Source organism: Anarhichas minor, unplaced genomic scaffold (assembly GCF_050575085.1).
Source record: "Anarhichas minor isolate MPS153535 unplaced genomic scaffold, ASM5057508v1 ptg000021l, whole genome shotgun sequence".
In the NCBI taxonomy this organism is placed as follows: domain Eukaryota; kingdom Metazoa; phylum Chordata; class Actinopteri; order Perciformes; family Anarhichadidae; genus Anarhichas; species Anarhichas minor.
Window position 1 is genome coordinate 9,194,375 of NW_027466467.1, and position 12,288 is coordinate 9,206,662.

General features: G+C 43.7%; 2 protein-coding genes across 2 annotated transcripts in view; both read left to right on the forward strand.

Annotated features, from left to right (window-relative positions):
• The first annotated feature begins 66 nt into the window (after positions 1–66).
• LOC142955016 (beta-crystallin B3-like) lies at positions 67–2,119 on the forward strand. The gene is made up of 6 exons (XM_076096398.1): positions 67–149; positions 723–804; positions 954–1,069; positions 1,203–1,335; positions 1,412–1,554; positions 1,667–2,119. The coding sequence occupies exons 1-6, from the start codon at positions 67–69 to the stop codon at positions 1,959–1,961; spliced, it is 852 nt and encodes a 283-aa protein (XP_075952513.1). The 3' UTR covers positions 1,962–2,119.
• Positions 2,120–2,782: 663 nt separating this feature from the next.
• Positions 2,783–12,288, forward strand: part of cita (citron rho-interacting serine/threonine kinase a) — a 35,745-nt gene continuing 26,239 nt past the window's right edge. Inside the window, exons 1-10 of the mRNA XM_076096144.1 lie at positions 2,783–2,885; positions 3,142–3,264; positions 3,377–3,512; positions 3,794–3,969; positions 5,019–5,120; positions 7,197–7,339; positions 7,698–7,791; positions 7,875–8,081; positions 8,233–8,386; positions 9,747–9,936. Of these exons, the coding sequence (XP_075952259.1) occupies positions 3,163–3,264; positions 3,377–3,512; positions 3,794–3,969; positions 5,019–5,120; positions 7,197–7,339; positions 7,698–7,791; positions 7,875–8,081; positions 8,233–8,386; positions 9,747–9,936 (1,304 nt within the window). The 5' untranslated portion in view covers positions 2,783–2,885; positions 3,142–3,162. The remainder of the gene's footprint in view (positions 2,886–3,141; positions 3,265–3,376; positions 3,513–3,793; positions 3,970–5,018; positions 5,121–7,196; positions 7,340–7,697; positions 7,792–7,874; positions 8,082–8,232; positions 8,387–9,746; positions 9,937–12,288) is intronic.

Sequence of the window (12,288 nt, forward strand, 5' to 3'; positions counted from 1 at the left end):
ACTGATCTCTGTTCATTCTCTTGGCTGGCTGTCAGTGCGTGTGCCCACTAAAGGATCATGGTCAGGATGGCAGCACAGGCAGAGCTGGGCAGCGTGTGCCAGGGACAGAGGGGCAAGCCTATTGAGAAGCAGTGTGATGGACACAATGGGTGCGACAGACTTGCTGCATCAACAGGCTTTTTGCTGCTGTGGCCAAAAATAAACCATAAATACCCCCACTGGCCTCCAACGACCGCTCGCCAGGCCTCCACACTCACACACACACCCTCACACTGAGACGGACAGAAAAGAGAGGAAAGAAAGGAAAGACGGAGAGCGTGGCTTGTACGTGGTGCACTGAAGCACAGGCCATCCAGGTAAAAAATGAGGATCATCCCTCTCTCCGACAGGCCTTTCTCTTTTTCCTCTCTCCCTGTCTCCTCTTCTATCTGCATCCAAATGCATGCTTCTTGTGTGTACACTATTAATGTGTTATTCCTACAAATACAACGGACGCCACTAGGATTTGAGTGAAGTAAACAAGTAAAAGTGTTGAAATGTCTTGGATTGGATTTTATAGATTTAGATCTGATACATGGTACCTGTGACCATGTTTTAAAGTTTAATAATGTTTGTTTTTATGCAGTAAACACACCTTTTCTCCATAAATTCAACCTAACAGTAAAAATCTATCTAACATCAGTACTTATAGCATTAAACAAAGTAATTGCTGTGCTTTGTAGAAGCAAAATGACAGACCAGCAGGGGAACCCAGACCAGCTGCCTGCAGAGAAGGGCCAAGGAGGGGCCGGAGCCACATATAAGGTACCTATAATTGAACAAAAACATTGCTGGTGACTTGAACATTTGGCACACAAATTAGTAAATGTGTTAAAAAATACAGAAAACCATGCATTGGGACTATGCCGATGGTGCAGATCACACAGCATCCAACTTCTCCACCTATCTTACAGTTGGCAGTTTTTGAGTTCGAGAACTTTCGCGGAAAGAAGTTGGAGTTGTCTGGTGAATGTAAAGATGTGTTGGAGAAGACGGAGAAAATTGGCTCGGTCATTGTGGAGTCGGGACCGTGAGTAATCAAGTTTTGCTGCATCGAGTTTCAAATCAATTTTTACTGCATCTACATCCTGTTTTCTAGTTGTTGCCCTTGTTTAGGGTTACTGTGTGCATTTATACGTAATGCATTTTGTCCATACTTTCAGATGGGTGGGGTTTGAGCGTCCAGGTTTTGCAGGAGAGCAGTTTGTGCTGGAGAAAGGAGAGTATCCTCGCTGGAGCACCTGGACCAACTGCCTGAGTAGCTACAGCCTGAGCTCATTCAGGCCTCTGAAAGTGGTCAGTACTATCAGTGTAATATGAGCAAGTGTAACATCCTGGCAAACACGCTCAAACCTATTGTTTTTCTCTCCAGGACAGTGCAGATCATAAGCTGCACCTGTTTGAGAATGCAGGCTTTGAAAGTAGGAAGATGGAGATTGTTGATGATGACGTCCCCAGTCTGTGGGCTCATGGTTTCCAAGACCGTGTGGCCAGCGCCAAGGCTATCAGTGGAACGTAAGCTGTAACCGTCCCAGTGCTAAACATTATTTATAATTAATATATTTTTTAAGTTAAGTTTAAGTTTTTAAAGACATGTAACACACTGCTATTTCTCCTCCCTCTGAAGGTGGGTGGGATACATGTATCCAGGCTACAGAGGGCGCCAGTATGTGTTTGAGCGTGGAGATTTCAAGCACTGGAACGATTGGGGAGCCACTGCACCTCAGATCCAGTCCGTCCGACGTGTGCGGGACATGCAGTGGCACAAGAGAGGGTGCTATATTGCCTCTGCCCCTGCCCCTACACCTCCCAATCCCAATCCCGTTCCCAACCCAAACCCAACTCCCAACCCCGCTCCCGCTCCCAACCCCACTCCCAAACCTAACCCTGCTCCCAACCCCAAATCCCAAACTCAACCCTAACCTTATCACCAGCACCCGCTGCACCAACTGGGGCAGGCTAAAGGCAGCTGGCCAGTCCCCAGTATCTCCACTACGCCCCCTGTTAGTCTAGAATATTTGACCCTGAAATTTTGAAAAACTGTAACTGACTTATGAAACATGTAAATCTGTTGAAAATAAAAGTTTTGGCCCTGATTTTGGTGATCTGCAAATTATTGCATGTTATTTATTATGCCTAAATGAATTCTAGGAACATGTTTTATTCAGTCTTGTGATGATTGTATGAATATGATGCCTGTATGATTGTTTTAGCTCTCTTTTATTTTAGAGTCTGTTACATTTCATTAAGTGTTTGAAAAAGGGGAATTGTTTTAAATTGATGGGGTGTGAAAGCAACAGCTGTGTGATGCATGCAGGTCGGAATGATAAATAAGCAAATAGGCTAATTTTGACATTATAAATGACCGGAGTACTCCTGTAAAATGAGTGACATTTGTCCCAACAAATAGCCCTGATTCATTGGCTACAATATAAAACCAATTAGACGTGGTATTTCAGATCTGCAGTAACTGCATCTGTGGAAATGTATTACTCTCCAATTCTACTGGACATTGTCTTCATTCATTTTCCGTTTATGTACATTACACATAACAAAAACAATCCTTCCTATTCATGAGTCTTTCTTTTGTAGTGTTGAAGGTTGAACAGCGACAGGTCTGAATCATCAGTCATTGGTTTAAAGCAGCAGCAGGACCCGCCCCGGAAGTTCCAGTGAACCAATCACACGCCGCCATCTCTCAGCAGACTCGAGAGATGGGCGGCGAACGCGCAAAAATTTGAAAGTTGACCGGAAACAACGTTGAGGGAAAACAGTGTGCTCCTAGCATGTCAATGTTTCTGTGTATATATTGACAATTACATTATAATTACCTGCATGGCAGTCTGGTGAGTAACCTTATACCAGTGTTTAGTCTCTGTGAATGTAACTGAACGACACTAAAACTGCGTCAACGTTCTTGTTCGTTAACGGAGTTAGCAAACGTTAACTTTAGCACGCTAAAGCGACGCATTGTTGTCATTTCATGTCACCGTTTTTCCTCGGTTTACATATAACCTCTACCGTCGTGTACACCATTAATCAGTTAACGTGTAAGTACGTTCTTCCTTTCACTTCGACCTACTGTGTGTGTAACCCGCTCAGGTTGTCTGTTGTTAAGAAGCCATGTTGAAGTTTAAATACGGGACTCACGGAAGCCTGAAAACGATGCAGTGCTCCGGGGACCCCATCACCAGCCGCAGCTCGCGACTCAACCAAGTGTTTCAGGTAAGGTTATGTATACTTCACATTAACTGTACATATTTATAAACACCTGTACTGTATAATACCAGTCAGTAGCTGACTTCCGTTTCCTGTGTTTATGTATTATCGTCCCCAGGGTCGAGTCAGCCTGCAGCAGGGAGGCTGTGCTTTAGGTCGGGAAGAGCTTCTGGAGGCCCTCCTGCTACTGTACGAAGAGTGCATCTCCCCAGAGCTCATGAAGATACACCATGTGGCAAATTTTGTCAATAAGTGTAAGCACGCATTTTACATATGTGTAGGATTTATTCTGCTTTTGAGCTGTTGTTTTTGAAGACCATAACAGTTTATACTGTTTCTAGTCTCAGTTTTTTTTCAGTATAAAGTGACATCCTAAAAAGAGATCACTATAATTCACATTTCACAATTGGCTAATATAGACCATTACACAATATTGGTGTGTTATTTTAAATACCAGCCAATTTTACATCCTAAAGGTTGTTTCCCAACAATGGGTGAATACATCTGTGTATGTTTGTGTGTGTTTGTGAAACAGTTTCTGAAGTGGTCTCAGAACTTCGGGCCATGCAGCCGGGTGCGGATGACTTTGAACTGCGTGCGGTGGTCGGTCGTGGTCGCTTTGGCGAAGTCCAAGTAGTCCGGGAGAAGGCCACCGGGGATGTCTGTGCACTGAAAGTCATGGATAAGACACTTCTACGCACTCAAGAAAATGTAAGTAACCGCTGTAAAAGAGGAGTAAAATATAGAAAGTTTATTTTAGGAAGTTGTTAACATGAAGCATTTGGCTTTACCACATAAAAGGCATTTTATACAGATGACATTTTACATGTCACAGTAGGGAATACACAAGTCAAAATGATTACTGAACTCCTTTTAGGTGTTTCCGTTTGAGGTCCTCAGAGTCTGTCACACTTTCATGGCCGACTGAGACACGTAACCGTTGTTAATGTTGTTACTAAATGAGCTTTTAGTGCTGTGACTCGTCAAAATGTCTGCTGTGAAGAAGGACTGAGCATTTATTTCAACCGGTATCAACAGCTAAAGAGTTTAGCGATTCTAAATGATCATTGAAGGTTCTGTATATATATATATATATATATATATATATATATATAAAATAGTTAGAGCATTAACTATGCTAGTTAGAGCATAAAATAGAGCATTAATATAGCTGCAAACGATTATTTGCTACGTAAAGATATAGTTGAGCTTCTCTGTGCTTTGTTGTCAAAATTGCAGCCTGAAAAATGGCCACTGGAGGCTGCTGTAGGGTTTAAAACAACATGGAACAATCTGGGTACATTATCTCACAGCTGTGCTCTCTGGCATGTGACTAATAGAATAAATCTTAGTCAGAATTAGCATGAGTGGTGACAGGAAGGGATCTGAAGTGAGCAACACAGCGAATAACTTGTATGAACAAGAAATGTTTTGTTCACGCTACCTGTGACTACTCTCATAATTTGACAAAATGACGTCCCACTTAAAGAAACTAGCAACATGAACTCAAGCTAGGAAAGAAGGGCATGACTTTTTAGTGTCAAAATGTTTGTTTTATATGTTGATCAAGGTCTCCTGCCACGGTTTAATTAAGCTCTATTACATTTAATAATTGATAATTGATGAAGCCTTAAAGGTGGTAGCTTCTCAGTGTTTTAGACAAATGTGATTGAGACACTACTCACAGTAACAATTCTTGCAGCACTGCTATTGCATTTATTTATTGTATTTAAGCCGATGGCCTTTTTGATTCTTCTCAGGTGGTTTTCCACGAGGAGGAGCGGAGGATCTTGGCTCTGAACTGCAGTCCCTGGATCCCTCAGCTTCTCTACGCCTTCCAGGATAAAGAACACGTCTACCTGGTGAGACCGCGGGCTTTCTTTCTTATTCTTTGTCAGAGAAAATGTTTTAACGGTCTTTTGCAAACTGCCATAGGCCAAAGGGGGGTAATTGGGTCATAAACATGCCAAGCAAATGGCACACACTATGTAGTACTTGGTGTGTGGTTTTTTTAATTTAAATTTTGTATTTTAATACCCAGGCTCATAACAGGCATTTATCAAACCACAGCTAGGTGAGAAGAGGATAGAGGATAGTCAGGCTGTGTTTACCTTTCTGAACTAAACAAAAGTACAGGCAGGCAAATGGCTTACCTCCTTCAAAAGTCCCAAAAAATCAACCGTCCAAAACTGCCCACTCAGCCCAGCTAGTGTTGTTCAAAAAGAGCTTAAATGTTTACGTTACCTGATTCTACAAACTCAGTGTCTTGTTTTGTTTTTTATGCACAGAGTACAACACAGCTTATTTTTATACATAAAGCTTTGTACAGGAAAACTATATTGTAACGTGTCATTTTAAATAATGTTCTTTCACAGCTGTGGCTTCCAGAACGTGACTAATAGAACAGTGAAGATCAGTCAGAATAGTGCATGAGCTGCTACAGGAAGGGATCTGAATTGAGCACTGAGAGGAACAACTTGTATATAATAGAAGAAATGCTTTGAAGCACGGGGGGGGGGGGGGGGACGACAACATCATTCAGTGCTGGACCGCACCTCTGAAGGGCTGCCGTCTTTTGGCCTAGCTGCTGCTGCTGTTGTTGTTGTTGTTGTTGTTGTTGTTGTTGTTGTTGTTGTTCAAATTGTGATTTAGTAGCTAACTCCATTTACACGACAATATCACATTCAAGAAACTACAGCTGTGAGAAAAGTAAGAAAAACACGACGATCAAGCTGAGCTAACCCCCCCCCCCCCAAGCTTGTTGTGTTTCTCTTCTAGGTGAAACACCCCCCGGATCTCTGTACTTAAGGTGGATAGATTTAATAATGATCACCTCCCTTGACTCTAGTTAAGGAGGTAACCAGGCATATTTCCCAAATTGTTAGTGTCCCTCTAATAGTCTAATCTTCTGCAGTGTAAATGTTCTCCTCAGGGAGAACGTTCAGCGTAGGCATCGCGGAGGCTGCTAACCTCACAGAGAATCTATATTTTCTCTGATGACCCTTTTAGGCTGGCTTAGGGTGCAGGAAACAAGCCTTTCCTTCCTAGTGCAGCCTAATCTTGTCTGCTGCCCTTTTTTAGCTTTCCTTTCACTCACCCTCTCCTTATACCTTCCTTCATGTCTCCATTCTCTCTCTCTCTCTCTCTCTCTCTCTCTCTTCTCCATCTCTTTTCACTCCCCCCTCTTGTCTCACCCCGCTCCCCTAACTGAGCGTGGAGGAAAATACAAAGCATCCATCTTTATCCGTGTGTCAGAGAGGCACCCCGGTCTCCCTGTTGCTAGGTAACACTGGAGAATGCTCCCGTTCATTCAGACTCGCCGGCCATTCATGCACCAGAGGCTCCCTCGCTTGTTGTGGCTGCGCGGCTGATGCCATGCAGCTCAAATCAGCCAGACAAATGCCTTTCATCTCAGGGTGCAGACGGCAGTAAGTCAAACGTGACCGAGGTTGATTTGTTGTGTTTCCAAACTTTAGAGATGCTCAATTAGATATCTTTGTTGTGGCAATTGCTTCGACTGTAAAAAAAAAAAAAGTCTTGTTTTTGCCCATGATCACAGAACCACAAGGATGTTGCAGTTGTTTGTTGGTGTATTTTTAGCTCTCAAAGAAAGACCATCCTTTTGACTGCAGTATCACAGCTACATCTGCAATAGTATTCAGTGTTGCATAACCGAATCCATAATGAAGAGCACCGTCCTATAAGCTTGAGCTGAAACAGAGCTTTGATGCGAGCTCAAGCACATGTGGTCCTACACTTGTTGCCTGGCTGTTCTTTCTAAATATAGGCCTATTTGTTAGGCATTCATCAATGTTTCAACAGCGTGTGATACCCGTTTCATTTTATTCACATTCAAACCCGCATTCATTCAAACTGCTACCGTGCCCGCTGTAGTTTTATACCGCCGGTTAACGACTGCATACAAAATGTGTCTTCAGGCAATGGAGTACTTGCCAGGCGGTGACCTGATGTCCCTGCTAAACCGATACGAGGACCAGTTTGATGAGTCCATGGCTCAGTTCTATTTGGCTGAGCTGGTCGAGGCCGTTCACGCCGTCCACCAGCTGGGATATGTCCACCGGTAAGATACCAGCCACTGAATCTAACCCCTCATTGATGCAGACTTTGAGGAACAATATTGGTTGAAGAAATAGGGCCAAAGCTGTTACCCGTACTCATAGAGCCTCGCTAAATGTCATTCTTTTGTTTTCAGTGGAAGGCCAAACGCACATGATTCAGGGAAACATGAACTGGACATGAGAAATGTAGCATTGTAATTTAACCTGGAGCACTCGGTGTGATGTTATGTAACGCAAAACATTGCTGGAGTTTACAAATGTATTCAATTATCATCAGAGCGGCAGACATATTACGGTACTCGGGCAACAAACGGCTCTGTAAAAGCAGTATCAAATCCCTTCTGAACTATCCGCTTGCAGAGACGTCAAACCGGAGAACGTTCTCATTGATCGGACCGGTCACATTAAGCTGGCAGACTTTGGATCAGCTGCCAGGCTGACTGCAAACAAAACGGTAAGAAGATTACAAAGTTCGCTCTATGTCTTGACTTCGGGATGCCTGACAGTGATCGTTTATTTGTATTAATGCGTTTCCAGGTGGCAGTTCCCACAGTGCCTGTTGGGACCCAGGACTTCCTCTCACCCGAGGTCCTGGCAGCCATGAACGGGGGCTTTCACAGCACCTACGGGGTGGAGTGCGACTGGTGGTCCCTTGGGATCATGGCGTATGAGATGATCTATGCCAGGTCACCTTTCTCTGGTGGTACGTCCACCAAGACAATCCACAACATCCTCAACTTTCAGGTACAAGCACTGTCATTGGTCACTGGTTGTATCTGATCTGTAATGGTAAAGGCCAGTTTCACTGAATGAAAATAAGTCTGATTTACCTGAACTAATACCTGATCAGTTTAGGCATCGTGTAATTATTTCCTGTCCGTGTTTTTGCCTCCAGCGCTTCTTTAAGATTCCGGAGGAGCCGCGGGCCAGTAAGCCGTTTGTAGACCTGCTGCAGAGCTTGCTCTGTGGAGCCACGGAGCGATTGGGTTTCCAGGGACTCCGCTGTCACTCTTTCTTCTCCAGTGTAGACTGGAACCACTTAAGACAAGGTGAGGAGAGCCCTCTCACTCGAGACTCTGTTCTTCTGCCTTTTCCAGTGAAAATGCTCAATTTAGCTCGAAATGATGTCGTTGTAATCACGCTACTGGCCAGATGATACATTACTACTTGTCAAATATCAATGTTGTTTGTCATATACACTAGTGTGTTGTGTGTGTGTTGTTGTTGCACATAGACAACAAACAACGATTGCGTTGCCAGTGTTGTAGTCGGTAGTATAATAATGAGATTGTGTGTGCTGTTGGCAGTGGGCCAGCTCTTTCCTGACTGGAATGGGGAGGAAGGCTGAGGCAAGAAGCGAGGCAGACAGAGTAAAGATCTTCAACTCATCTGCTTCTCAACAGACGCAGCACAGATCTTTTTACGCTAGCAGCACCACACGCCCTCTGTGTGTGTGTGTGTGTGTGCGTCTGTTGTGTCGTCCGTGTTGCCACCGAACCTGAGACTGCACCAAATGACAGTTTGACATTTTCACCTGACCGGCTTCGGGAAAACACACACACACACACACACACCCATAACGTTCTCATCAATGGACATGTTGTGTGGAGCCGCAGCTCAGCGGTGCTTCTGTAATTCACACACGTGTAGCTGCATCGTTTATTTTGCTTTGCAGAAGAACACCTCGTGTCTTGGGATGAATAAACCCTCCTCTTTTTGTGATTCTGGAGCGATTATCAAACATTACTATGCTGGTCCTTTCCTCTGAGCTGTTTTCCAGTTATATTATTCCTATCAACACTGAATATTAATGAGTTGTTTGTTCAAAATCCTCCTGGTCATCAGCAGACCATGATACAGTGTTTGGGGTGCACGAGCTGTTTGTGTCTGTCTGTGTGTTGAAGAGAAGAGTTATTATTATTTTTTATTTTAATGAATTAATTTGAGTAAAAATGATCAAATACAATATTTAAAAAAAATAATCTTATAGATAAACATTGTTTGTATTAAAAATATGGACTTGGTTTATTGATAATTGGACACAGATAGAGCTTTATGCTTCAGCTTTGGCTCCAGCTGATTAGCTTGCTCTGCTGCAGTGAGGGAGAGCGGTGAGCATGTGTGTATGAGAGAGAGAGAGAGAGAGAGAGAGCGAGAAGGAGGGAGGAAGGGAGGGATAGACAGACAGAGAGGCAGCATGTGCATCAACGCGCGACTTACCGCACTCTAGGCTCCCAAAGCTCCGTTCCTCCTCCCTTCCTTTCTCTCCCCTTTCTCCTTGTTGTGTTTTTATTTTTTTTTTATTTTGCACATTTATTTGTTACTACTTTGTTCGTCGCTGCTTCCTTTTTTTTTTTTTTTTTTTTTTTTTTTTCTTTGCCCTCTCTCACTCCGTCCTTTCTCCTGCAGTTCTCCCGCCTTTCGTTCCTGCGTTGCACGCTGAAGATGACACCTCTAATTTTGAGGAGCCGGAGCAGGCAGCCCCCCGGCCAGCCTCAGCAGCCCAGCGAGGAGCTCTGCCAGCGGGCTTCCAGGGCCAGGATCTTCCCTTTCTAGGATGGTTCTTCAGCAGAGCGTTGACAACATTGGCCAAAACCGAGTAAGTGCTACCTGTTTACTTGGCATTGTTTGGCTTTATTTATTTATTTTTTTACAAAGACGACCCCTTCTCTTGCCTGGAGTCAACGCAGAGACCTCCTGCATACACCTCTCTAACACACCTTTGTTGGGTACAGACCCCGTGCCGTTGGCTGCTGTTCTGAGGTTAGACTCATTACTTTGGCAACATATTCCAGGTAGCTTTGTTTCAGGTGACCTAGTGTGGCGTTCTGGGCTGCTGGTGTTGTGTCCCTGTCATTAGCGTTATGCCTGTTGGGGCCAAAATGGGTTTGGCCATATGCTGTGTCAGACGAGGGAGGGGAGGGATCCCCTGGTTCTCCTGTGCTTTTCTTCTTCCGAGTCCTGTTTTTTTGTGCTCTGGGGTTTGCACGTAGTTGATCCGATGCATAGATAGATTAAATGAATGGACCAGAGGATGTGAGCTGGCGTTGTCTTGCCTTTGGCGCTGATTGGTATGCGGCTGAGTGTGTCAATGAGGTTTTGCCGAGAGGTGGAACCCCCAGACATACACTCCCACCCTCGCTGCTGTTATTGTGCTTTCTCTGTTACTGTGCAGCATATAAGGCTCCTTTTTATAGCATGGGGTTCTGGGACTGTAATTATCCCTAATGGTGTTTGGCTTCTTAACCTGTGATAATAATGAAGGAGGATGGGTTTCTATTCGTTAGCCCCATGGCAGTGCTCTAGCAGGTTAATGGTCCTGGAGACTGCGGATCATGACAGCAGCAGCAACAGAAAGGGAAGAAAAAAGGGTGAGCAGATTAGACGGGGAAAGGGATGAGAGCTCAGATTGTGGGAGAGAATCTATTTCTATGGTTACTACCGTGATGTGTTTTTTTTTTTTTCTCCCAGTCCCCACCCCCATCTTTACCCGTCTCATCGCCTCCTCTTATTTTCTCCCTCTTCTAATGTCTCTGTCCCTTGCTGTTACACCATCAGTCATCTGTTCATGGTTCTTTTTTTTTTTTTACTGAAGCCAGTCATTTCCTTCGCTGCACTTGATTAAGAGGAGCTCAGATTTGTGTGTGTGTGGGTGCATGCATATGCATGTACACACATTGTTCTTTACAATGCCAAAAAGGAAAGAGAAATGAACCCAGAGCCAGGCATAATGGAATGCTAATCATGCATTTTCAGGGTTTCTGCTATTCTGTTTTGTTTTTTTCATTCTGTGTGAACTTATCCGTCTGACTCCTCATTAGTCAAACTCAACAACAAAATCCCCTTAACAGCTTGCCTCAAATTCACGAGAAGCTATCTGTGGTTTAGTGTCTCAAAAAACATCTTTGAAAGGTGGCTTTAATGAAGGCTTATAAACTCCTGCGTTTTTGAGGAAATAAATGATATACAATGTATTTCACAAGTATATCTTTGTCATTCAACACTTTTGGTCGAGAGCAGAACATATTGACAACTACTGACCAGATTGCCATGCACGGTTACTGCCAGATGGCCATGGTGTGGATATTCATAGTCTCCAGAGGATGATTCCTAATTATTCAATTGACCAGGCAACAGATTTTTCCTCAGCGCCATCATCTGGGCACAATCGTTCCTCGTCGTGGAATCTCAGAATCTAACAACTCAATTTTCAAGAAATCTGCAGAGGACATTCGTGGTCTTTGGAGGACGGCTCCTTATGTTTTAAATTACCCTCTGACACGTCCTCTAGTGCCACCATCAGACCAAAATATCCACAACAACAAAAGAAACAAATAAAAATGTGCTCGTATGTTTTCTTTTTCTTTTAAATTATTATAATTTTTTGAAACAGTTGTTCATTTGTGTTTAAACTCTGTATTATTTAGATTAAATTTGGTGCTTTACTACATATCATTTCACACATTGTCCGTGTGGAATGTTGGCAAATATAATTTTGCACAGCAAAAAAACACAATGCACACACAAATGCAAGAAAATGTTTCAGTAACCTGTCACATCTAAGATGTTATAAGTTATAATGTCCTATTATTAGAGATAACTTTGGACCAGAACAAGCTTGAACAAACCTTATTCTAGTCAATTAAGCAATACGTTCCTCAGTGCTCGCTATATTGACGGAGAAATCAAAGTTCTCCTTCTTGCAGAGCCGTGCCGGCTGTGCCTTCAAGTACCAGGATGCATTGCGCCAAAGCTATTCACGCTCAGAGGGTCCTCCCCGGCCAAATGCTCTCGCATGGCCGCAGCCTCGGCCTCTCTCTGCTGCATTTCGTTGGCCGTATACTCAATGTTGTTGTTGTTGGAAATGTTTGTTGTTTGCAACACAACAAAGAGAACAAGGAAGTTCTCTTTCTGAGTGGCATCTAGAGCACGTGCGCTCCCTGGTTTCCCC